The following is a 26380-nucleotide window of genomic DNA, read 5'->3' on the forward strand; positions in this document are numbered from 1 at the left end:
TAGTAAATTAGAAATGCCCAATGAAATGTGGCAGATGAAATAAACAACAATTAATTGATTTATAGTTTATATCAAAATCCAAAACATACAAGAAGTGGGTATCTCAAGTAAATTAATTTGGTTATGTATTTTAAGACTATATTTCAGGAAATTTTAGTCATGTGCATGTGTGTGTATGTGTGTGTGTACATATAATACCACATCCTCCAAGAGACAAAGGATAAAACAAAATTTATTTTGAAATATTACAGAAATTTCAAAAGCTATAATTATGTGACATTTTACATATTTGTCTCATTCTAATTTATACTCTGGGATTGGTAATTTTAGCACTGTGTGGGCACAAGAAATAAACTCTTCAGTGCCATGAAATAGTAGTAAGGTTGCTTGGGATACTTTTTTCTGTTTTATTTTTAGCATTTAAAAATTTAGCAAATTATTAATAAGAGTAATTTTCATCAAATTGCTTATACATGTTGATTTTTAGTGCAAACAATATACTTTGGGATTCCTTATTCCTAGCTCTATGGTTGATTGGTTGATACTCATTCACAATTCTGAAATCATGGCTATGTTTGGACTACCCAGGCAATTTCCTTTTCTTTTATATATAAAAAACCATAATTTGAAAAGATACATGCACTCCAATGTTCACTGCAGCACTATTTACAGTAGCAAAGATATGGAAGCAACCTAAATGTCCATAAATAGAGGAATGGATAAAGAAGATGCGGTACATATATACAATGGAATATTACTCAGCCATAAATAAGAATGAAATAATGTCACTTGCAGCAACATGGATGGACCTAGAGATTGTCATACTGAGTGAAAGACAAATATCATATGATATCCCTTATATGTGGAATCTAAAAAATGGGTACAAATGAACTTAGCTACAAAACAGAAATAGAGTTACAGATGTAGAAAACAAACTTACAGTTACCAGGGGATAAGGGGGGTAGGGATAAATTGGAAGACTGGGATTAACATATACACACTACTATATATATAAAATAGATAACTAATAAGGACCTACTGTATAGCACAGAGAACTCTACTCAATAACTCTGTAATGGACTATATGGGAAAGAATCTAAAAAAGAGTGGATATATGTATAGGTGTAACTGATTTACTTTGCTGTACACCTGAAACTAACACAACATTTTAAATCAACTATACTCCAATAAAAATTTTAAAAAAAATAGCGCACTCAAGTGAAAGAGAAGCAAATGACACTCCAAATGTATTATACAAGTAAGTATGATATCTCCAAGAATAGACAACCTTGGTTATTACATCAATACTGGTTTAAGGTATGATTATAAATGGTTTCTAAGAGCTCACTCTTGCTCATTCTATTTACAGACGCCACCCCCACCTTAAAAAGACACACACACAGACACAATATAAAAGTCACCAGGAAATCAAATTGTCATTGAGATTCATACTCACAGATTCTGGTTGCAAATGAGAAATCACAGGGTCATTATGTGCACAAGAAAGAACTGGAGCTAGCACATTTCAAAAAATGTTTTCTGACACAGAAAACATAAAAAAACACTAAATATAACAGAGAAAAACGTGCACTCAATGGGAAAAGTTCCCATTCTCTTGGGAATTACAGGGGTTAAATCCAGGAGTAAAGCGGCAATACTAATGCTTGATGTCTTACGTATCTCTATCTATCTGTCTGTCTATCTATCTATCTATCTATCTATCTATACTAGTGTACACTTACAGTAACCAGTGTCCTTGTCCTTATTTGTTAGCTGGCTACCAAAAGAATTAGTCAGGGGTCCAAATATTTTATTATACCTACATATATGACTATTTATATATCTATTCCTATTGCTAATATTCAAATATACATTTTAAACTTTTAGCAAGGTACATAATTGTAAATCATTTTAAATTCATAGTTTATGTAAGTCTATATGATATGTAAACCCATATTTTAAATCGTCTTATAGAATGAGATTAGCATTGATGTTAATTATTGCATGGAATTAATGAAAAAGGGGAATTAGTACTACCAACTAACCAATGGAAGAGTGGTACAATTAACTACCCAAACACTGTATTTGGTGTTATATGTGGTTCCTATTTAATCCTCATGACTATAAAACTACTACTATGAGATAGTTTTTATTATTGCCATTTTACATATAAAAGAAAAAAAACATTTCAGAGAAATTAGCTTTTATTTTTTAAGTTATCCTTAAACAGGAAAAAAATATGAATATACAGAGAATATTAAAAAAATTAATTAGCTTGAGTAATATCATCTATCCATCTATCAGTCTGTCTATCCATCTATATGTCAAAAGAAATCTACAGCAACCTATAAAAAATACACATTTTTCTTCTGTTCACAAGGGAATTCTACAAAAACAATAAATTCCCAGGCCACGAAGCAAGTCTCAATAGTTTCTGAAGAAGAAATATTATACCAGACTTTTTCTCATGCAACAATTACATTATAATCAGTTTTATTAAAACTGAAGAAAATCACAAATGATTGATATATAGTCTGCCGTATATTTATGGAAGCTGACCAATAAGCAATATTTTACTAATCAAATTTTGAAAATTATATACCTTTCTAAATGTCTTTATTAAAAATGAGAATTTTACCTTCTTTTTGTACTCCACACTTTCCCTTTCCCACTCTCTCAATATAGTTTCTCATTGGTTTTAACTACATCATGAGGTAACAACTTCTTATATTATTATGACAACACATTATTTTCTAAAGTTGTACAACTTTAATTGACTTGTACAGCTTTCATTTAAAACTAACTTACAGAATATTCTAGTTAAGAGGAAGCCAAAAGACAAGTATAATTTTGAGAAATCAAGAAATAGTGGTTAAACATTTTACTGAAAAAATGGAAATAGTAACCAGAAAACTTGGCTAAGAGTTAAAAACGGTTGCCACTGGAGTTGGTGAAAAGGGTGAGGTAAAGTGACTACTAGGTTTTTTTTTGTTTTATATATTATCTGAGTTTTTAAAGCTAAATGTGTGTCTACACATACACACAAATATATGTAGTTATATACAAAACAGTGGTAGAAATGGACTAGATTATGGACATATATTGAACCTAGAATTTCAGTACCATATAAGGACACAGTCCTCCTGTGTAAGAATTTATACATATTAAAGAAGAGGATATGTATAAATTTTTGCTAATAAAAATGCATCAATATTTAGAAAATTCACACATAAATACGTCAGGTAAAAACGTCATTAGCTTCTTATTTCTTTCATAGAACTTGTCATAGTTTTTAATTATTTTATTTGTCTTTTTGCTGACTGAGGTATGTTTTTTTTTTTTTTTTTTCTTCTCTCCCCTAACCTGTAACAGAAACTCTGCCTTTTGTCTTCTCTTATGACCCGGACATCTAGAACATAGTAGGTGAGAACACCTGACTTGGTGAACTCTAGAGAACCGAAAAGCTGATGTCACAATATTTGGAGAGCAGATTAATAAAGGATGAGGCTCTGAAAAGGACGCTGGCTCAGGAGGACTCACAGAAGTTACATCCTGTCTGCTTTCTGGCAGAGTACCCTCGGGTAGGGTCCCAACTTAAGCCACCTATGATCTGCTCAAATGCTAGAAAAGATCTTATCATAGCAATGAACAGCAACTTGCGATTCAAATATTGGCATATGTACACAGCTTTCTGTTTGCAGAATGTCAACTCAGCATTATAGAAATGATGTTTCCTGGATCAATATAGGACTTTAACCTGACATCTTTCAAAACACTAAATTTAATAATAGAAAATAAGGATTTGGAAATATTGCTATTTTCTGAACTAATTTCAATTGGGCCAACTCCAACTCCAGTTGAAAATATATATTTCCATTTGAGAATATCTATCTATTCTCATTTGAGAAGAGAAAATTATTTGAAAGGAAGAAAAAAGAAATCTATAATTTTCTATTGGATGACTACTAGATACGAGATACCAAATACTATCTAGATTTTGCATATATTATCTAATTTGATTCTGTTTATACATTTATATATATGTTTGAGTATATGCATATATGTGTGTGTATGTGTGTGCATATATATGTGTGTATATATATATATACACAATGTGTGTATAACCAATGAGGAAATCAATGCTGCTGAAATCTCTGAAGAATTCATGTTTACTTTTGATAGAAATTTAAAGGCCTGCGTTTCTGTCAGCACCATAGAGGCGGTTATAATTATTATTGCCCAGTGGCTAGTGAGCCAGCAAATTACTTCTGTCAGTGCAGAGCTCTAGATACAAAGGAAAAGCAAGAGAATTTGAGGATTGGAGGAATATTATAGAGAGATTTGGTGAGAAGTTAACCAGGAGGCAGGGACTAAATTAATAGGTATTAGGTGGGTATTTCAGAAACCTGGATGCATATTAGAATTACCTGTTCAGCTTTTAAAACTACCTACACCTGAGCTCCCATTATAATTCAATTGGTGGTATAGGGCATAATAAAGTTCCCCGGATGTAGTGGACTGAATTGTATGGATCAAAAAGATATGTCCAGACTTCCGGGGAAGATGGCGGAAGAGTAAGACACGGAGCTCACCTTCCTCCCCACGGATAAACCAGAAATACAGCTACACGTGGAACAACTCCTACAGAACACCTACTGAACGCTGGCAGAAGACCCCAGACCTCCCAAAAGGCAAGAAACTCCCCACGTACCTGGGTAGGGCAAAGCGGAGAGATTCCCGCACAGAGGATCGGTGCCGAGCGGCACTCACCAGCCCGAGAGGCTTGTCTGCTCGCCCGCCGGGGTGCGCAGCGCTGGAAGCTGAGGCTCGGGCTTCGGTCAGAGCGCAGGGAGAGGACTGGGGCTGGCGGCGAGAACTCAGCCTGAAGGGGGCTAATGTGCCACAGATAGCCGGGAAGGAGTCCGGGAAAACTCTGGAGCTGCTGAAGAGGCAAGAGACTTTTTCTTCCCTCTTGGTTACCTGGTGCGCGAGGAGAGGGGATTAAGAGCGCCGCTTAAAGGAGCTCCACAGACGGGCGCGAGTCGCGGCTGAAAGCGCGGAGCCCAGAGATGGGCGTGGGACGCTGGGGCTGCTGCTGCCGCCGCCAAGAAGCCTGTGTGCGAGCGCAGGTCACTATCCACACCGCCCTTCCGGGAGCCTGTGCAGCCCGCCACTGCCGGGGTCCCGGGATCCAGGGGCGGCTTCCCTGGGAGAACGCACGGCGCGCCTCAGGCTGATGCAACGTCACGCCGGCCTCTGCCGCTGCAGGCTCGCCCTGCACTCCGTGCCCCTCCCTCCCGCCCGGCCTGAGTGAGCCAGAGTCCCCGAAGCAGCTGCTTCTTTAACCCTGTCCTGTCTGAGTGAAGAACAGACGCCCTCCTGCGACCTACACACAGAGGCGGGGCCAAATCCAAAGCTGAGACCCAGGAGCTGTGAGAACAAAGAAGAGAAAGGGAAACCTCTCCCAGCAGCCTCAGAAGCAGCGGATTAAAGCTCCACAATCAACTTGATGTGCCCTGCATCTGTGGAATACATGAATAGACAACAAATCATCCCAAATTGAGGAGCCAGGAGTCAGTGCTGTGCCTCTGAGGTGGGAGAGCCAACTTCAGGACACTGGTCCACAAGAGACCTCCCAGCTCCACATAATATCAAATGGCGAAAATCTCCCAGAGATCTCCATCTCAACGCCAGCACCCAGCTTCACTCAACGACCAGCAAGCTACAGTGCTGGACACCCTATGCCAAACAACTAGCAAGACAGGAACACAACCCCACCCATTAGCAGAGAGGCTGCCTAAAATCATAAAAAGTCCGCAGACACCCCAAAACACACCACCAGACGTGGACCTGCCCACCAGAAAGACAAGATCCAGCCTCATCCACCAGAACACAGGCACTAGTCCCCTCCACCAGGAAGCCTACACAACCCACTAAACCAACCTTAGCCACTGGGGACAGACACCAGAAACAACGGGAACTACGAACCTGCAGCCTGCAAAAAGGAGACCCCAAACACAGTAACATAAGCAAAATGAGAAGACAGAAAAACACACAGCAGGAGAAGGAGCAAGATAAAAACCCACCAGACTTAACAAATGAAGAGGTAATAGGCAGTCTACCTGAAAAAGAATTCAGAATAATGATAGTAAAGATGATCCAAGATTCTATTTCCAAGATCCAAAATCTTGGAAATAGAATAGACAAAATGCAAGAAACAGTTAACAAGGACCTAGAAGAACTAAAGAAAAATCAAGCATCAATTAAAAACACAATAAATGAAATGAAAAGTACTCTAGATGGGATCAATAGCAGAATAACTGAGGCAGAAGAACAGATAAGTGAGGTGGAAGATAAAATAGTGGAAATAACTGCTGCAGAGCAAAATAAAGAAAAAAGAATGAAAAGAACAGAGGACAGTCTCAGAGACCTCTGGGACAACATTAAATGCACCAACATTCGAATTATAGGGGTTCCAGAAGAAGAAGAGAAAAAGAAAGGGACTGAGAAAATATTTGAAGAGATTATAGTTGAAAACTTCCCTAATATGGGAAAGGAAATAGTTAATCAAGTCCAGGAGGCACAGAGAGTCCCATACAGAATAAATCCAAGGAGAAATACGCCAAGACACATATTAATCAAACTGTCAAAAATTAAACACAAAGAAATCATATTAAAAGCAGCAAGGGAAAAACAACAAATAACAAACAAGGGAATCCCCATCAGGTTAACAGCTGATCTCTCAGCAGAAACTCTACAAGCCAGAAGGGAGTGGCAGGACATAATTAAAGTGATGAAGGAGAGAAACCTGCAACCAAGATTACTCTGCCCAGCAAGGATCTCATTCAGATTTGATGGAGAAATTAAAACGTTTACAGACAAGCAAAAGCTGAGAGAGTTCAGCACCACCAAACCAGCTTTACAACAAATGCTAAAGGAACTTCTCTAGGCAAGAAACACAACAGAAGTAAAAGACCTACAATAATGAACCCAAAACAATTAAGAAAATGGGAATAGGAACATACATATCGATAATTACCTTAAATGTAAATGGATTAAATGCTCCCACCAAAAGACACAGAGTGGCTGAATGGATACAAAAACAAGACCCATATATATGCTGTCTACAAGAGACCCACTTCAGACCTAGAGACACATACAGACTGAAAGTAAGGGGATGGAAAAAGATATTCCATGCAAATGGAAACTAAAAGAAAGCTGGAGTAGCAATTCTCATATCAGACAAAATAGACTTTAAAATAAAGACTATTAGAAGAGACAAAGAAGGACACTACATAATGATCAAGGGATTGATCCAAGAAGAAGATATAACAATTGTAAATATTTATGCACCCAAAATAGGAGCACCTCAATACATAAGGCAAATACTAACAGCCATAAAAGGAGAAATCGACAGTAACACACTCATAGTAGGGGACTTTAACACCCCACTTTCACCAATGGACAGATCATCCAAAATGAAAATAAATAAGGAAACACAAGCTTTAAATGATACATTAAACAAGATGGACTTAATTGATATTTATAGGACCTTCCATCCAAAAACAACAGAATACACACTTTTCTCAAGTGCTCATGGAACATTCTCCAGGATAGATCATATCTTGGGTCACAAATCAAGCCTTGGTAAATTTAAGAAAATTGAAATTGTATCAAGTATCTTTTCCAACCACAATGCTATGAGACTAGATATCAATTACAGGAAAAGATCTGTAAAAAATACAAACACATGGGGCCTCCCTGGTGGCGCAGTGGTTGAGAGTCCGCCTGCCGATGCAGGGGATACGGGTTCGTGCCCCGGTCTGGGAGGATCCCATATGCCGCGGAGCGGCTGGGCCCGTGAGCCATGGCCGCTGGGCCTGTGCGTCCGGAGCCTGTGCTCCGCAACGGGAGAGGCCACAACGGTGAGAGGCCCGCGTACAGCAAAAAAAAAAAAAAAAAAAAATACAAACACATGGAGGCTAAACAATACACTACTTAATAACGAAGTGATCACTGAAGAAATCAAAGAGGAAATTAAAAAATACCTAGAAACAAATGAAAATGGAGACTCGACGACCCAAAACCTATGGGATGCAACAAAAGCAATTCTAAGAGGGAAGTTTATAGCAATACAATCCCACCTTAAGAAACAGGAAACATCTCGAATAAACAACCTAACCCTGCACCTAAGGCAATTAGAGGAAGAAGAACGAAAACATCCCAAAGTTAGCAGAAGGAAAGAAATCATAAATATCAGATCAGAAATAAATGAAAAAGAAATGAAGGAAACGATAGCAAAGATCAATAAAACTAAAAGCTGGTTCTTTGAGAAGATAAACAAAATTGATAAACCATTAGCCAGACTCATCAAGAAAAAAAGGGAGAAGACTCAGATCAATAGAATTAGAAATGAAAAAGGAGAAGTAACAACTGACACTGCAGAAATACAAAAGATCATGAGAGATTACTACAAGCAACTCTATGCCATTAAAATGGACAACCTGGAAGAAATGGACAAATTCTTAGAAATGCACAACCTGCCAAGACTGAATCAGGAAGAAATAGAAAATATGAACAGACCAATCACAAGCACTGAAATTGAAACTGTGATAAAAAATCTTCCAACAAACAAAAGCCCAGGACCAGATGGCTTCACAGGCGAATTCTATCAAACATTTAGAGAAGAGCTAACACCTATCCTTCTCAAACTCTTCCAAAATATAGCAGAGGCAGGAACACTCCCAAACTCATTCTACAATGCCACCATCACCTAGATACCAAAACCAGACAAGGATGTCACAAAGAAAGAAAACTACAGGCCAATATCACTGATGAACATAGTTGCAAAAATCCTCAACAAAATACTAGCAAACAGAATCCAACAGCACATTAAAAGGATCATACACCATGATCAAGTGGGGTTTATTCCAGGAATGCAAGGATTCTTCAATATATGTAAATCAATCAACGTGATACACCATATTAACAAATTGAAGGAGAAAAACCATATGGTCATCTCAATTGATGCAGAGAAAGCTTTCGACAAAATTCAACACCCATTTATGATAAAAACCCTGCAGAAAGTAGGCATAGAGCGAACTTTCCTCAACATAATAAAGGTCATATATGACAAACCCACAGCCATCATCGTCCTCAATGGTGAAAAACTGAAACCATTTCCACTAAGATCAGGAACAAGACAAGGTTGCCCACTCTCACCACTCTTATTCAACCTAGTTTTGGAAGTTTTAGCCACAGCAATCAGAGAAGAAAAGGAAATAAAAGGAATCCAAATTGGAAAAGAAGAAGTAAAGCTGTCACTGTTTGCAGATGACATGATACTATACATAGAGAATCCTAAAGATGCTACTAGAAAACTACTAGAGCTAATCAATGAATTTGGTAAAGTTGCAGGATACAAAATGAATGCACAGAAATCTCTGGCATTCCTATATACTAATGATGAAAAATCTGAAAGTGAAATCAAGAAAACACTCCCACTTACCACTGCAACAAAAAGAATAAAATATCTAGGAATAAACCTACCTAAGGAGACAAAAGACCTGTATGAAGAAAATTATAAATCACTGATGAAAGAAATTAAGGATGGTACAAATAGATGGAGAGATGTACCATGTTCTTGGATTGGAAGAATCAACATTGTGAAAATGACTCTACTACACAAAGCAATCTACAGATTCAATGCAATCCCTATCAAACTACCACTGGCATTTTTCACAGAACTAGAACAAAAAATTTCACAATTTGTATGGAAACACAAAAGACCCCGAATAGCCAAAGCAATCTTGAGAACGAAAAATGGAGCTGGAGGAATCAGGCTCCCTGACTTCAGACTATACTACAAAGCTACAGTTATCAAGACAGTGTGGTACTGGCACAAAAACAGAAAGATAGATCAATGGAACAGGATAGAAAGCCCAGAGATAAACCCACGCACATATGGTCACCTTATCTTTGTTAAAGGAGGCAGGAATGTACAGTGGAGAAAGGACAGTCTCTTCAATAAGTGGTGCTGGGAAAACTGGATAGGGACATGTAAAAGTATGAGATTAGATCACTCCCTAACACCATACACAAAAATAAGCTCAAAATGGATTAAAGACCTAAATGTAAAGCCAGACACTATCAAACTCTTAGAAGAAAACATAGGCAGAACACTCTATGACATAAGTCACAGCAAGATCCTTTTGGACCCACCTCCTAGAGAAATGGAAATAAAGACAAAAATAAACACATGGGACCTAATGAAACTTAAAAGCTTTTGCACAGCAAAGGAAACCATAAACAAGACCAAAAGACAACCCTCAGAATGGGAGAAAATATTTGCAAATGAAGCAACTGACAAAGGATTAATCTCCAAAATTTATAAGCAGCTCAGGCAGCTCAATAACAACCCAATCCAAAAATGGGCAGAAGACCTAAATAGACATTTCTCCACAGAAGATATACAGACTGCCAACAAACACATGAAAGGATGCTCAACATCTTTACTCATTAGAGAAATGCAAATCAAAACTACAATGAGATATCATCTCACACCAGTCAGAATGGCCATCATCAAGAAATCTAGAAACAATAAATGCTGGAGAGTGTGTGGAAAAAAGGGAACACTCTTGCACTGCTAGTGGGAATGTGAATTGGTACAGCCACTATGGAGAACGGTATGGAGGTTCCTTAAAAAACTACAAATAGAACTACCATATGACCCAGCAATCCCACTACTGGGCATATACCCTGAGAAAACCATAATTCAAAAAGAGACATGTACCAAAATGTTCATAGCAGCCCTATTTACAATAGCCCGGAGCTGGAAACAACCTAAGTGTCCATCATCGGATGAATGGGTAAAGAAGATGTGTCACATATATACAATGGAATATTACTCAGCCATAAAAAGAAATGAAATTGAGCTATTTGTAATGAGGTGGATGGACCTAGAGTCTGTCATACAGAGTGAAGTAAGTCAGAAAGAGAAAGACAAATACTGTATGCTGACACATATATATGGAATTTAAGAAAAAAAAATGTCATGAAGAACATAGGGGTAAGACAGGAATAAAGACACAGACCTACTAGAGAATGGACTTGAGGATATGGGGAGGGGGAAGGGTAAGCTGTGACAAAGTGAAAGAGCGGCATGGACATATATACACTACCAAACGTAAGGTAGATAGCTAGTGGGAAGCAGCCGCATAGCACAGGGAGATCAGCTAGGTGCTTTGGGACCGCCTGGAGGGGTGGGATAGGGAGGGTGGGAGGGAGACGCAAAAGGGAGGGGATATGGGAACATATGTATATGTATAACTGATTAAATTTGTTATAAAGCAAAAAAAAAAATTAAGGAAATGAATACCAATATATTTAATTGCTTCTCTCTGCAAATCATTTGCTTGTTTAAAATGTCAAATATTTTATGCCCTAAATTCATTCTTAGGATATTAAAGACTCTTTTACTTTAAGACAACTGTTTTCTTATTGTTAAAAAAATAAATAATAATAATAATAATAATAAATGAATTACCACCGAGTTAGATTAGGTGAACTTTAAGGTTCTTTCCAACTGTAAAATCCTAAGTTGATGTATAGAATGTCTTTTATATAATATTATATAGGTATTAGATATGTTAAATATGTATTAAGTAAACAATATTATATAAACTATGTTATCACTTGGCAAACTCATGTAGTTTACTTTAATTATCAAATTGCTCACTTGTACGAAGCATCAGGAGAACTGTGATCTGTGATCTAGAATCTCTGTGATGGATTTTGAAGGCATACAGCCTTGATTGTAAAATCAATGTTTAAGGGGGGGGGCTCTGTACTATGCAGCTGTCACTGCTTTTATGGCCTCTGAGTGTATTCTATCGCCTGTATAATTGGAATGTTTGGAGGCGACAAGGGATAATGTATTAGAAGCCATGTAAATCAGCATATAAGTATCAATTTCCTATGTGATTTCAGAGTATTGCTGTGAAATTCTATGTGATATCTCATAAGAGGTGTTTGTGGAAGTCAACATTCACATAATAAATAATTCAGGAATGCTAAAAAAAAAAAAAAGATATGTCCAATCCTAAACCCTAGTACATATGATTGTGACCTTATTTAGAAATAGGGTCTTTGCACATGTAATTAAGTTAAGGATCTTGAGATGAGATCATCCTAGATTAAGGCTGAGACTTAAATCCAATGACTGGTGTCCTTATAGGAGAAAGAGAAAGAGACACAGGGAAGAATCTGTGAAGATGGAGACAAGAGATTAGGGTTATGCTGGAACAGCCAAGGAGAGCCAGGAGCCAACAGAATTTGAAGAGGCAAGAAAGGATTCCCTTGAAAGGAGGCTCTGCTGACACTCTGATTTTGAACTTCTGGCCTCCAAAGTTGTGAGAGAATAAATTTCTATTGTTTTAAGCCATTATGTTTGTGATAATTCATTGCAGTTGCACTATCAAATTCTTATTTGTAGAGAATTTGAAATCACAGAGTATATATTCTCTGGTCTTGTCTTGGGATAAAAATCGCATGAGGTGATTTTCCCAAAATACAGATTCCTGGACTCTATGCAAGACCTATTGAATAGGGAATCTTTGCAGAAGGCAGGTAGAAATCTGGGGATCTTTATCAGTAATATGTATCCAAGGTGATTCATATTCTCAAGCAAGATTTGGGGGAAATGCTGAGTTAGGTCAAGGAACTAAAAGCTGTTTTTAATTATTTCTGCTTGTGGCTTTTAATATACTCCATCAAGGTTTGCTTAACCTCCTCCCCCTTTTCTGCATACAGAGCCTTATTAGTCAAGTATGTGCAAAAAAGGGAATCATAAGCTGAGACAAATCCAAAAGCATGTCGCATACCTAATAATAACGGGAAGACAGTTTAACAGAAGCTTGCATACCATTTCTAAACAAAAATAATAAGAATGTTTAAATATAAATGTATGGAACAAGGAAAAAACAGAACAAGATCATCTGGGATACAAAGCATACATTTGAAGGATACAGGCAGGAAAAAGAACTTTTCCATTTCTTTGGTTTCCATCATTTTAATAAAAGTAATTATTGCCAGATTGGAGAGTAAAGAACAAACAAGAATGGGAGGAAATTAAAGCTCTAAGTCCAATAAATGAGAAAAATATAATACCTAATTTCTAAAAATGGTTATCGTCATATTGAGACAAGTTATCACACAAGTAATAAAACATCAAACATTTTTAATCTCAGAATATTGACAGTCTTTTTGAAATAAGTGGAAGATGGGAAAGAAGAATGAAAACTGGAAAATGGTAAATAATATTGTCCCAATTCCAAAAATGAGTGAAAATTTGCAAACTATAGAGAGGTGAAGTTTACACATATCTCTGACTATAATTTTAGAATGAATTTGTTAAAACATTTTTTGTCAGCATTTTAAAAGAGACTGTTTTCTCATGAGTAAAATAAAATTAACTCATGTCAAACTAACTTTAATTATTTGCTGATACAATTTTCAGGTAAGTATATATCATGAGAATTCTATAAACAGAGTGTTCCTATCTTTTTAGCAAAATTTTTGAGAAGTCTGGCGATGATAAATGAAAGTATCACGCATGCAAGATGAGATGACAGTAAATTTAAGTGGATGAGTACTTAATTAAAAATTGTATCCACAGAGTTTTAATTATTGGATCAGTTTTCCCCAGGATGTTTTTAATTGCTTTCCAAAAGGTTCATGTCTTTGTCACTATGATTTGGTTACAGCCTTAAAAGTTATGCTTATCAAATCTCTGAATTACACAAAACTGGAAGACGTCATTAGCATTACAGATTCAAAATTACAAAATTGGATGAAGGGTTAAGAGTCATCAGAGAAAGGAGGTCTAAGAGTGACAGTATGAAATGGAAAGGACCCCACCCATGCACATATTTTAAAATATGTAGGTAAGAAAGACTCAGAAGACTATCAAAATAAAACTTCAAAGAATGTTGAAATGTAAATATTAGAAGTACCCCAAAGGAATGATCTAGTCTATATGAAAAGCTTAGATATTTTAATTGACTGGGAGCTCAACACATGAGTTACATGATAAGGCTGCCATCTAAGACTATCTTAACAGAAGCCTAGAATCTGTATTACTGAAGGTAATAAGCCCACCATAATCTGTTGTAAAAATACCACATATGAGATACTATGTTCTGTTCAATTCTAGGCCATGACTTTTTTAAAAAATTGCAGTAAAAACACATAAAATTTACCATTTTAACCATTTTTATGTATACAGTTCAGTAGTGTTAACTATATAGTGATAATTATATTCACATTGTTGTGCAACAGATCTCTAGAATTTTTCATCTTGCAAACCTGAAACTCTGTACCCATCGAACATCAACTGCTTGTTTTAGTGCATTAATTTTACTAAGGTCATTAAAAATCCAAGCAAATGCATAATAGGGCAATGGGTAGGGAAAGAGCCCACAAATGTTCATGTAAGAAAATTTGAAGGGCGTGTTGTGTTTAACTTAGAAAAGAGAAAGTCTAGGTTGACATCATGGTGCCTTTGCTTATCTAAAGAGTGATCCTGTGGACAAAGTTACAGATTCAGACTGTGTAGCTTCATGAGAGACTCCATGAGAATCATTCATGACAATTTTGGGGTGTATAAGAAAAGAGAACTGATTGTATTTGCTCAAGAGGTAGACTGATCATTTTACCCTGTCTAAAGAAGAAGAAAAAAAAATGGACAGTGGTGGCAGGTCTAAGAGATGGGTCATTAGGAGAGCAGCCTGCTCACCTTTGGGAGATGAAAAAAAAGTGGACCCAGCAAAAGATAGCAAAACTTCTTTTGTCATATTGGTAATGCAACCAAGAAGATGCCCACAAGCAAAGGGAATTCTAGCAACTTAAGACTATGAGGTATACCATCTGTGATGGGGAAAAAAGAGATCTAGGTCTAGATGTGAGGGAACTCTGAAGAAGGGAAAAGAAGAGAAAACAGAGAAAAAAGAAAAAGTTCAAGGAACTCTGAAGAGGGGTGGCACCTCAGGTCTCTCAGAAAATCTCACATAAGAGCCTCTCAAGAGAGCTGCATTTTTCATGTGTCAGAGGGCTATGACATGCAGAGAAGCAGAGAGAAGATTATCACTAGACCTACTTAAAAAGATGTTACCTATCTCCTCCATCTTTCCCCTCTTCCTGAAGAGCTAAGGCTAGTAAAGAGAGGAGAAGTAGACAGTGAAAAAACAGAACACATTCCCCTCTCATCCAAGGTCCTAGAACCTCAAGTCTACCTGGCAATGGGGAGGAGAAAGCTTTGGCTAAGATATAATACTGGAGTTTTTTTTTGTGGTACACGGGCCTCTCACTGCTGTGGCCTCTCCCGTTGCGGAGCACAGGCTCTGGACACGCAGGCTCAGCAGCCATGGCTCACAGGCCCAGCCACATGTGGGATCTTCCCATACCGGGCCATGAACCCGTGTCCCCTGCATTGGCAGGCGGACTCTCAACCACTGCACCACCAGGGAAGCCCCAATACTGGAGTTTTAAAATGGGTTGAATCAAGTTATAGAAACGAAAAGTTACCAGAGTCACTGGGTCTGCCAGGATGCTACTAAAGAATGGCAAAACAGTTCCTGACAATTATTATATTTTATCAATACTCCACTGGGTTCATAATTCCCATTAATTAAAATTGTTACACACATATCCAGTTTTTCTTTGTATTATTTGTAATTAAACAAATAATAATACTATACTTAAAATCAGGAACTTTGTTTTTCTAATAATATAGTTGAAAATATCTTTGATACAATTTATGCTGATTTAACCAGGAAATGATTTCTTTTTGACAGCTCTCTCTCTCTCTCTTCTGTTTGTGTCTGATACTTGCCAATTCTCTGATTATTCTTTGCTCCTTAATTACATAGAGTAAAATTACAAGTACACTTAAAGGTAAGATTCCAAGTACATGAGACAGAATTCTACTATCTTCAAAGATAAAAGATCCAAAAGATACATAAAAGATCCATAAGATGGAATAATATTAACTTTGCAAATCTTAGTGGATTTTTATTTATACCCCATTGAATTATTTTTCAATCTGTTAATAAACTTTAGGTATTTTCCAAAATTAAATCTTTTGAACAGATCAGAAGTTACCAACTCACATCAAGACATATTTATTAAAAAATAATGATAAATGTAAGCTATATGGAGATACCTGGAAGATAGAACAACCCAAAGATTGTTAAACTAAATTTTAAAATAAACAACTATACTGTTTTTGACTATAAATTGTCCAAGGGGCAAAAATGCAAGTTTGTTTGAAATATTCTTATATTTAATCATGAAATATCCTTATATTTAATGCTGTAATTTGGAGAGGGGAATGACATTTGTCTGGATAATTTCTCCCATCATAAATTAATTCTGCATATATAAAGATAATTATGTCATCAAGTATATGTTAGATAAAATCAAATATGAATGGTGGTTCCCTTAAGTCAGTGGTTCCTAAAGTGTGGTCTCTGGACTAGCAGCATGAGTATCTACATCAATTAGAAATTTGTAAGAAATGTAAATTCTTAGGTGCCACCCAAGACCTACTGGATCAGAGACTCTGGAAATGGGGCCCAGCATTCTGTTTTTTAATGAGTCCTCCAGAGATTCCATGCTTGCTCAAGGGTGATAACTGGTGCCTTACAGGTACTTGAACTTGAGTGTTTATTCATACCACTTGGTAAGCACTAAAAATACTGATCCTTGGGTCCTATCCCCAGAGATTCTTATTTAAGGAGGCTGGAGTGAGGCATGGGCAGGTGATTTTAAAGCTCCTCAAGTGATTCGTTAATTGACAACTAAAGTTGAGAACCAGTGCTAAATCCTATCCTTGAAATGAGATAGACCATTTAGTTCCTTGACTTACTTCTAAGACAAACTTCACAATTTTAACATTTCCTCTGTCATTTGCAGCATCAAATTACAGATTCTCCTTTCTAAACAGGTAACCTACTAAAAAAGTTAAAAGATTACTTAAAGATTAAGAGAGAATACTCAAGGGCCTTCCTAATTATGTGCTTGCCCACATATAATCTCAACCTAAAATGTGCAATTAATTTATAAAGGCAAATGTAAGCAGAATGAATTAGGTTTGTAAACAGGTGACAGTGAATTCCACTGAAAATTTGACCCTCTGTTACAGTACCTTCAGCTCCTAATTACTACCAGAAACATTTCTAATCATAGGTTTCTCATGTTTTTAAAGCCAAATTTTAATATTCTTTTCAGTGTCAACAGTAGTTTTTAAACATAATAGAGGTGGTTCATGGAGCTGAAGTGTAAAAAAAAAATGATTGCAGTCTTCTAGTTGGATTAAATCTATGGGAACTTGGCTAACACCAAAAGGAAAAGTGAAATGTGGTCAGTCCAAATTTTACAATGATGCTTAATAAAACTGAAAATTAGCTAAATCTATATTTATTTCTGGATTATTGCCAAGTAGAGTGACTGCCTTTTTATAAATGCAGTGAATTAAAGAATTTACAATTTTTTTTGTGATTCTGTATTCAGTGCAGAGATAATTTCTGTTATGATAGAAATTCAGGCCATTCTCCCTTACAACTTTAAAAGTGAGACTGTGCCTACCAGAGCTTCACTATCAGCTTCTCTATTGACATAGATTTTGAGTTAAAATGACAATCTGAGAGATAAATGTATGTTATGAAAGAGAGGAACATGTTTGGAGAGAAACATGTTTCTTATGTTGTAAAGAAGAAATGGTACTGAGACTAACCCATGTGGTTTACTGACATTCTCTAAAATTTCTATATTTCAGAACTATACTATTTGACAACTAAATTTCATAATGTGTACATATCCTGTGGTATACTGGAGGCATCTTGTATCAGCTTGCAGAGTTGATTCTTAAATTTTCAAGGATTCTATGAGTCAGTTGTTAAGCACACAGCCATTATTTTAAATAATAATAATAAATATAAATTTATAATTAAATAAATAACATTGCAAACAAGAGTAATTAATACTCAAGGTTCATAATTTTCTAATTATGTTGCTTTTGAAGTTATTTATGTCAATTTTATCTGTACCACAGAAATACTGTATATTGGTCTGCACATCTTTTCCCAATTCTACATTCAGAGAGTCATGTTGGCAACTTGATATAGGCATTGGTGGGAGTCTTTACACCACAAAAATAGGCAAACACTAGATCAGGGCTCCTCTCCACTAGGAGATGTTGAAAGATTTACCAACACACCAATGAATAAAACTCACTGTAGGTGGATGTGCATTTAAATAAGATATTTATGGATATGTATAATATAATGGCATTATCTGCCTGCTATTTGCACCCTGTCCTTGGCTCCCAAACAAGGTCAACCTGAAATGGCTGAGTTTTAGTTTCAAGCACACTTGGATTCATGGTTTGGTCCTGCTATTTATTAGTTTTGTGATCTCATGCATGTTACTCATGTCTCTAAGTTTTGATTCCCTTAACTGTAAAACGTGGACAGTAATATGTTTCTAATAGATTTGTTGTAAAGATTCAGTAAGAAAGTATGTGTCTGGACTCCCTCTGACCCATTTTCCCCCTCCCCTCATGAAAATTATGTTAGTTTGCTGGTATAATTATTTTTTTATTATTGAAATTTTAAGGTAATTTTTTTCTCCTTTGATTCAATTAAGTTATCATTAAAATAAAGGAAAAAGTCTTACTCTAGACCTGTAACTCAAAATAAGTCAGCTCAAAGTCTTAATTGAAATTCTCTAAAAAGTTCATTATGTATTTTCTTAGTCTATATTGTTTCCATGGCATTTCTTATCTGACTTGGAACTTTGATTCCAGGGTTTCTCTGTATTTAATGTTTTCAGGTTTCTCATTACCTTTCTGGTATAGTCTGGATGGAGATACTAAGAACAGAAAAGCATTTAAGATTTTCTAAAAAATAGAGCTGTCTAGAAGCAGACCCAGCCACATGATTAGTCTGGACATTGGAAAGGAGAGAGGATACACTGTTCAATCACAGGCTTTGGAAATTCTACATGTAAAATGTACAATTAATTGTATGATTCTCTATTGCTTTTTTTTTTTTTTTGCAACACCTCTACTATCTTCTTTACAATGTCAACTGTCAATTAGTAATACTTTATCTTTACTTTAACAGAGGCTATAAACTCAAATGTCTACAGGGACTTAGTATAAAAAAACATTTAAAAAATAAAATTTTAGGTAAACAGAGAATGCACGCCCTAAATAGAGCCATTTAAATTCAAGGGTTACAAAAATGTCTTCTTATTTCCCTACTGTTAGAAATACTATAACATGGGGTCAAATTATTAAAAATATATATCCAATTGTATTCTATTTTAATAAATATGCTATGCATGTCTAACTCATGTTTCCCCATAGTAATTTAAAAAATCTATAGCCATGCCTGAAATAAAGTACAAGCCTTAGAAAACCTGGTTCATTCCTTTACTATGTTTCACCATACATTACTGAGACAAATGATAATACAACCTACTGATACATGGGTACAAATGGGGGTAATTAAATTTGCAACTTTATGTAATAATAAATATTTATTGTTTTCAAAAGTAGGAAGATCAGTGGAAAGTGATTAGGAATTTTGTTCTTAACAAAAAAGGTTTTAAACTAATAAAAATTTTGTCCTTCAGAATTATACGACTATAGAAATGAAACAAATGGTTTACCAACTATGTATTCTCAGCCTGTATAGTTTATTGCTCCAAGAGTATAACATATGCATACAAACAAGAAACATGTCCTCCTAATTTACTCCAAATGTCACTTGATGAGCTATTCACTTTGAAAAACTTAATCATTATAGACATAAGATTAATAATGAACATTTGAGAATGTCCTGTTAGCCTAATAATAACCACCTCCTACTAAAATCTGCAATGTTTGGATCCATTTATTTTAGCCAAGGATTATGGTTACTGCCTCATGAATGGGACATATTCTGCAGTGATCATTAAAGTACACACTCAGGCCCAAAAGGCAGTAATAAAAAGTAACAGATCTTCTGCCTTGTCAACTTGCATTTATAGAGAAATAAATAGCCTTTTACGAGAGATTATAGTGATAGAATCTTCTGTTTGACACCGTCTCCACTAACAGCATGTTTCACTCGCAACTTACCACAAGATGCTATTTCGTCGGTCTGGTCCCCACAGTCGTCCTCCCGGTCACACAGCCATGCTCTGGGAATGCAGCGCCCGTTTCCACAAGAAAACTGGTCCACCTGGCATGTTCTGGCTAAAATAATCAATTAATGTACAAAGAATAAATTTAGAGGCCTTTTGAACAACATTAAGGATAAAATAGATCATGCAATAACCCTTTCACACATAAGATGTTACATTGCTCTATTACATATTTTTAAAATAAACCTTTATTAAATTTTTGGTAATGCTAGCTTGCCTGCCTTTTCTAAAAGTTCACATGCTTTGCCCTTCAAATAAAATGAATGCTAAGTGACAAGATATTCTGTAATCCTCACACACTTCCATAAACGAAGCTATGAATTCATTATTTTACAATTTTTGCCCAGCACATGCTTATGAATATATGGCTGAATTAAATTTCATCCAACTTTTAATTAACAAAAAATAATTTTGCATAGCCTCTGCCAATAAATCAAGAAACTTGCTGCAATGTAGGAGGAAGGATTTGGAGCTATCAGGGTAACTGGTTTCCAATTATGGGGTCAGAATTGTCTTTGTCCTCTAACATTTTCAATGCATTTATTTCTTGATCTCCAAATGATTTCAAGTATGGGTCAACAATGCAGAAAACATTTTCTAAAACATACATTTAGCCTTAAAATGGATTTTTAAAGCTTACTTTTAAGCACAGTTATATAAAGATGTATGACTTTTTAATCAAAGTATACTAATGAACTTTGCTTTGGGTTCTCTTAAGGGTTTCAATGAACACACACAGGGAACATTGCTTTCTCTGGTAGCCGAAGGCAGTGCTTTAAAATTATTCAGTGAAAGGGTTATGTTCTACAAGGGGTTTGATTGCCTTTTTCTATTATGATCAAATCAACTTTTGAAAGCATGAGAGCCTAGATAGCTTCCCTAATTCTTCTCCCGGGTGTTAGTTTGTCACATACTTATTTTTATTTTTTATTTATCTATTGTTTTGGAGTATAGTTGCTTTACACTGCTGTGTCAGTTTCTGCTGTACAACAAAGTGAATCAGCCATATGTATACATATATCCCCTCTTTTTTGGATTTCCTTCCCATTTAGGTCACCACAGAGCACCTAATAGAGTTCCCTGTGCTATGCAGTAGTTTCTCATTAGTTATCTATTTTATACATAGTAGTGTATGTATGTCAATCCTAATCTCCCAATTCATCCCCCTCTGCCGCCCCAGCTTTCCCCCTTGGTATTCGTATGTTTGTTCTCTACATCTGTGACTCTATTTCTGTTTTACAAATAAGATCATCTATGCCATTTTTCTAGATTCCACATACATGCATTAATATACGATATTTGTTTTTCTCTTTCTGACTTACTTCACTCTGTATGACAATCTCTAGGTCCTTCCATGTCTCTGCAAATCACATACTTAGTTATTTTTAAATGTTTGATTTTCTTTTTTTTTTCCTTCTGTCACTCTGAGCTACAAACCTGTTTTCCTGAGTTATCAGTATACCAGCACTCCTTCTTTTTACTGGACCAAAGGAAAGAGTGGGAAATGTTGGGAAGGGGACACTCAGACCTATCAATATTGGGGTGAGATAAAGATTGGACAGTTGAGGAAAAATTAGGGTCTAAGTTCCTGTGACTATGATTAGAGAACATTGCTTAGTTTATAGATGTCTTCTTTTTTTCCTGGGCTTGAGAATCAGAAAGATGTGTTCCTATTTCATCAAAACACCCTGTGAACTTTAATACTGATAGTTGGTATAAAATAGGGTATGGTTCAAAGTCATCTGAACACAGTAGAATGGATTTCCATAAATTAGGGTTTCAGAGATCATTTAAAATAATTTCTTAAAAGTCATATACTAGTTATTTCCTTTAAGAAAAGTGTACTTGCTATGTAAAGATGTATACCTATTTTGGTGAATATTTAAAGGATTACTTGAGAAAAACAAATGAAACATTTCTGGCTTGATTTGTTATATTAGATTGGATATAGTGTTTCTATTCTCAGTGGCTATAATTAGAAAGACCAGGAAAATTGTTAGAGTATGTATTTTGCTTTGGTTATGTTGATAAGGGTCCTGAATCTAAAATATTTTATGTAATATCTGATTTTTCCCTTTTACAAATAAGTTGCTTTAGATGAACAGAGTTTAAGGAGCCCAACAAACACATACGATTCTGAAGTTTTCAATGTTGAAATTTTAAAGTAGGGTTCAATATTCCTGTATTATTTTATTTTGTTAACCCTATGGATTTTCTGCTAAATTACTCTAACATTTAGGCTAAATCAACAAAGTTCCTAGGTAATTTTAACAAAACCATGCCTACTTGGAAAAAAATAAGTATATATTTGCATTGGCCTATAGAAGCATGAAGATGTTGGCTTTGGTTTATTTGGTGGGAAGGGGTATATAGCTATGAGACACATTATTAATTTTTTTCTTACAGGTCTCTGTATCATTTCACTGGTTGCAGTAAATACTTTTTACCTTTTGAGTTTTAAGAGAACTTTAATAAGACAGTTTTCTTTTCAATTCTTCCTCCTGTCTTTCTTCCATCTCTCCCTCTTCCTTCCTTCCACCCTCCCTCCCTCCTTCCTCCTTCCTTCTTTCCCTCCCTTTCTCGTTTCTTTTGTTCTCACTACATTTCTTTCTTTCCTAAATCTCTCCTTTCCTCCCTCATTTCCTACCTATTTTATTCCTTTGGTCTTTCTTGTTTCTTGCTTTAAAAAAAAGATATTATTATATATTTTCATCTCCATTAAACTCTAATTGACCCACAATAAGAGTATATTAAAATTTCAATACAATGGTTTTCTGTTCGATGTCCTTATATCACTCTCCTAGTCATTCGGGTTTAACTCTAGCAAGTTTTCTCAGATTGTCTTCTTTCATCAGGACTGCTATGCTGATTAGAGAGAAGAATGAGAAAGGATTCCTAGAAACCTATCTCACATCATGGATGACCTACCTCACATTGTTATGGGATAGGAATTTGTGTGTCACTTCATTAACTCAGATGCTTGAACAACTTATATGACCCCTTATTTCTAAGAGTATTTACTGGCTTATTATAAAATATATGAATTCATTGTCTTTTCTAGTCATGGAGAAAATGATCTGCTTAGTCTACCAGGCAAATTTAACTGATTTCAGATAAGAAAGATGCTTCATTCCATAAATCTACAAGTACTATCTGTCTGTATGATATAATCAGATTGACTAAATTATCACCTTTTAATCACTAGATTTGTATCAAGAAGACACAACCTTTACTTTCTCAGTTCTTGTCCCCATCAGTTCTGAGCTACTTTGGAGGTGAGATTAGCAGAGCAGCCCCAGAGGACTCTAATTTTATAGCAAATGCTGCTTTAATGAGGAGGAAATTTACACCTCCTCAGTGGAATTGTTTATTTAGCAGTGAATCAGAAATTCACTGTCACAATGCGAATTTTTTCTACACATCACTAATTATGCTTCCCCTGCAGTCATGTAGCAGTGAGAAATCCCACAGTGTACAGGAACAGCAAGGAGGGGGAGGAGAACAGAGCTTAACACATTGTTCCTGAACTTTACCTGTGCTATATTTTTTTTTTTTCGGTACCCAGGCCTCTCACTGCTGTGGCCTCTCCCGTTGGGGAGCACAGGCTCCGGATGCGCAGGCTCAGCGGCCATGGCTCACGGGTCCAGCTGCTCCGTGGCATGTGGGATCCTCCCGGACCGGGGCACGAACCCCTGTCCCCTGCATCGGCAGGTGGACTCTCAACCACTGCGCCACCAGGGAAGCCCCCTGTGCTGTATTTTAATCAAAGCATTCCATTTAAACAAAACCTATGTCATATAAGAATATACTCCAGTTTCTCTTGTAAAAAAGTCTGATTTTTTTTAATACACCAGGTTTTCTTAATGCAATCATATCTGTCTAGTTTGAATTTAGTTAAAATTTGTGGTGGGTATGAGAAGAACAAATATTATGTAATCAAACCAGAGTTCTATGCTGTGGGAAAAAAGCCGGATTGAAATGGCCTAGGCATGAAGCCACAGATCATCATGATTACTATGGGGGAAAAAAAAAATTCAAATCTAAGTACTTCTCATCTTTGTCCTCTGGGTCTCCCTCAAAAGTAGGCAAAAACATTTTGTTGTTGATGGAGAACAACTCCTAAGCCCTGTCTATTAGCTCTGTTCTGCCCGCTTTGTATATGCTGTTTCCCTTCTAGGCACACTTTCCGACCCTCCACCCTCTACGGACTTCACCTCACCCTCCACAAGCTATGCTCATCAATCACTCATTGTTCTTTCAGTAAATTATTTCTATCATCTAGAAAAGTATTGGGAATGATATCATTAATACCTGTTTGTCATCATATAGCTCTATCAAATCTTAATATTTTTCTATATTTGCTACAGATATTTTGTTTTATTTAAAAAATATGTATTATAGTTACATTTGAAGTCCCCTGTGTAATCTTTCCCAATCACATTTCCCTCTCTCCTTTAGAAAGGTAACTACTATCCTTAATTTTTCTTTTTTTCATTTCCATACATATTTTATTCCTATTTTTATACATTTGTAAATCAATAAGTACATATAGAACTCTTTTGTATTTTCATATTTCATATGAATGGCACTGAATTGTTTATATTCTGCAACATTTTTGGTTAATGTTGCTAAAATTAATTCCTGTTGATATTTGAGTTCTAATTTTTCATTTTAATTATGAATAACATACTATTATGTGAATATAACAGTGAATATATATGTATATACATGTGCATATATGGAGATACATGTATATATTTCCTTTCTCCTGTAACGGGCATTTGGCTTGTTTTAATTTCTCACTATTACCAGTGTTAAAACAATGAAATTCTTATTCGTATCTCTATGTGCATAGGTATTGGAGTATAAACCTAGAAATAGAATTATAGACTTGAAGCTATGCACATCTTCACATTTATTGGATTTGTCCAAATTGCTTTACAATGTAGAAAATCAATTTATCCACCAAGAATGGATGATGATTCCTTTTATCCACAATCTTTTTAACACATGGTTTTATCAGATTATTTTTTTCTAATTAAATGACTTGAACAGTTATTTAGTCATTTTTCTTAAGCTTTTTTTTGGTAAGGCTTAGCTTAGATATCCCCTCCTTCAGGAGGCCTTCCATGATAGCCAAAGAGTAATTAGTTGTTCCTTTACGTACTCCCATTTGAGGGTCAACTTAGCACTTTGAATACTGCATGGGAATGGCCTGTTTACATGTCTTTCTCCTCAGCTTAGCTCTTAGCTTCTTAAAGAAAGGTATTACGTATTTTTCCTCATTCTGTCCTCAGTGCTGTGATAAATATTTATTGAATTAGTAGATCCATGAAGGATAAATCCCAAAGAAACAAAAGAAAATTGGCTTCTGTAGGAAAGCATATTCTTTTAGATATAAAGTAGTCACAATGTCAAAGGCTACAGAATAGTGGAGGAAATTACAAAATAATCCCCTTATGGGAAATAATTTATCTAGGACACATATCCATGTACACACCTATATCTAGAAATGTATAGAAATGGCCCAGCCAGGGAAATTACCTAATGAATTTGCTATATTTTTCCAATATAATGAGCTATATGACCTATTCATTTTAGTAAAAGAAAATGGAAATACATTGTAACATGACAACATAGTTTTCAAAGCTAAAAGCCATATTTATTTTTCTCTTTGTTCTTTTTATTCAATTTGTAAAGGTGTACAGTGACCATATTAGTTATCATAAATATACTGACAAGAAGACCCAGTAGTGAGTGGCAAACTAAGCAGACGTCACTTAAAGTGGCACTTGAGGTGCAAGCAAGTGGCGTTCTATTTTCTAGTGGACTGAAGGTCTGGAGTGGCTTAGAAATCTTACTAATTAGGATTGATCGTTTTATTTGCTCTTATACATAGCATTTTCACTTCTACTACTGTAACTAGCTAGTCAATCCCTAATCCTCCTTTAAAAATCACATAGAATGAGAATGTAGCTAGGGATTCAAAGATTTACTGCAATGGGATAAATTATATGGAAATATAAATAGGTTTAGTGGTCTTGGAACTTTATAAAAAAAACAAAAAAAAAACTATCCCACATAAATAATATGTCAGGAACAGAAAACAATTTACAGAGGTATTCTACAGCAG

General features: G+C 35.7%; 1 protein-coding gene across 1 annotated transcript in view; it reads right to left on the reverse strand.

The window, feature by feature from the left end:
• LRP1B (LDL receptor related protein 1B) overlaps nt 1-26380 on the reverse strand; it is a gene marked incomplete at its 3' end in the record, with an annotated part of 2351282 nt that overhangs the window by 730175 nt on the left and 1594727 nt on the right. The window contains exon 41 of the mRNA XM_082630936.1: nt 20183-20299. Coding sequence (XP_082487062.1) covers nt 20183-20299 — 117 coding nt within the window. The remainder of the gene's footprint in view (nt 1-20182; nt 20300-26380) is intronic.

Source organism: Mesoplodon mirus, assembly GCF_964341445.2.
Source record: "Mesoplodon mirus genome assembly, chromosome: 8".
Lineage (NCBI taxonomy): Eukaryota > Metazoa > Chordata > Mammalia > Artiodactyla > Ziphiidae > Mesoplodon > Mesoplodon mirus.